General features: G+C 41.4%; 1 protein-coding gene across 1 annotated transcript in view; it reads left to right on the top strand.

Moving 5' to 3' along the window:
- Positions 1 to 255, top strand: part of LOC138861007 (uncharacterized) — a gene marked incomplete at its 5' end in the record, with an annotated part of 22,211 nt that extends 21,956 nt beyond the window's left edge. The window contains 1 exon segment of the mRNA XM_070119646.1: positions 127 to 255. Coding sequence (XP_069975747.1) covers positions 127 to 240 — 114 coding nt within the window.
- Positions 256 to 671: the final 416 nt, after the last annotated feature.

The raw sequence follows: 671 nt of genomic DNA, 5'->3' as shown, positions 1-671 counted from the left end.
GCACCCGGCCTATGCAGCTCATACCTGGGATATTGGCCATTTACATAACCCAATGCCTGTATTTTCAGCACTGTGATATCCATGCTGAAACCAGAGTCAATAGGTTAATAATATTTCTTTTTTCAGGAAATAAAGTTTGGACATACGAAGGACCTTTTGCTGCACTTTAAGGATGAAGCTCGTCAGATTGAAGAGCGCGAAGGAAAAATTCACCAACCCATCATTGACTTTAGTAAGTGAAATAAAGATCTCATTCTTTCTGTTGTATTTTCTCTTACAGATTTCCTCTCTTTCTCTCACTCACTCCTTTCTTATTAATCTTTCTCATTTTCTTTTCCTCTTTCCTTCTCTTTTGCCTCTCCTGGCTCTAATTTCCTGTCTCTCTTCTTTCTCCTTGTCTGTACTTTCCTATCTCTTCTAATTTCTGTCTATGTTTTTCTTTCTCTCTATTTATTTCAGTCTCTCTCTCTCTCTCAGTCTCTCTCTCTCTCTCTCTCTCTCTCTCTCTCTCTCTCTCTCTTCCTCTCTCTCCTCTCTCTCTCTTTTCTGTCTCTCTCTCTGCTCCCCTGTCTTCTCTCTGTCTTCTCTCTCTTCTCTCTCTCTCTCACTCTCTCTCCCTTCCTCTCTCTCTCTCTCTCTCTCTCTCTCTCTCTCTCTCTCTCTCTCTCTCT

The sequence above is a fragment of the Penaeus vannamei genome, unplaced genomic scaffold (genome assembly GCF_042767895.1).
Source record: "Penaeus vannamei isolate JL-2024 unplaced genomic scaffold, ASM4276789v1 unanchor466, whole genome shotgun sequence".
Classification (NCBI taxonomy): domain Eukaryota; kingdom Metazoa; phylum Arthropoda; class Malacostraca; order Decapoda; family Penaeidae; genus Penaeus; species Penaeus vannamei.
The sequence above is the reverse complement of the archived record's forward strand: the minus strand, read 5'-3'. Positions and strand labels throughout refer to the sequence as shown.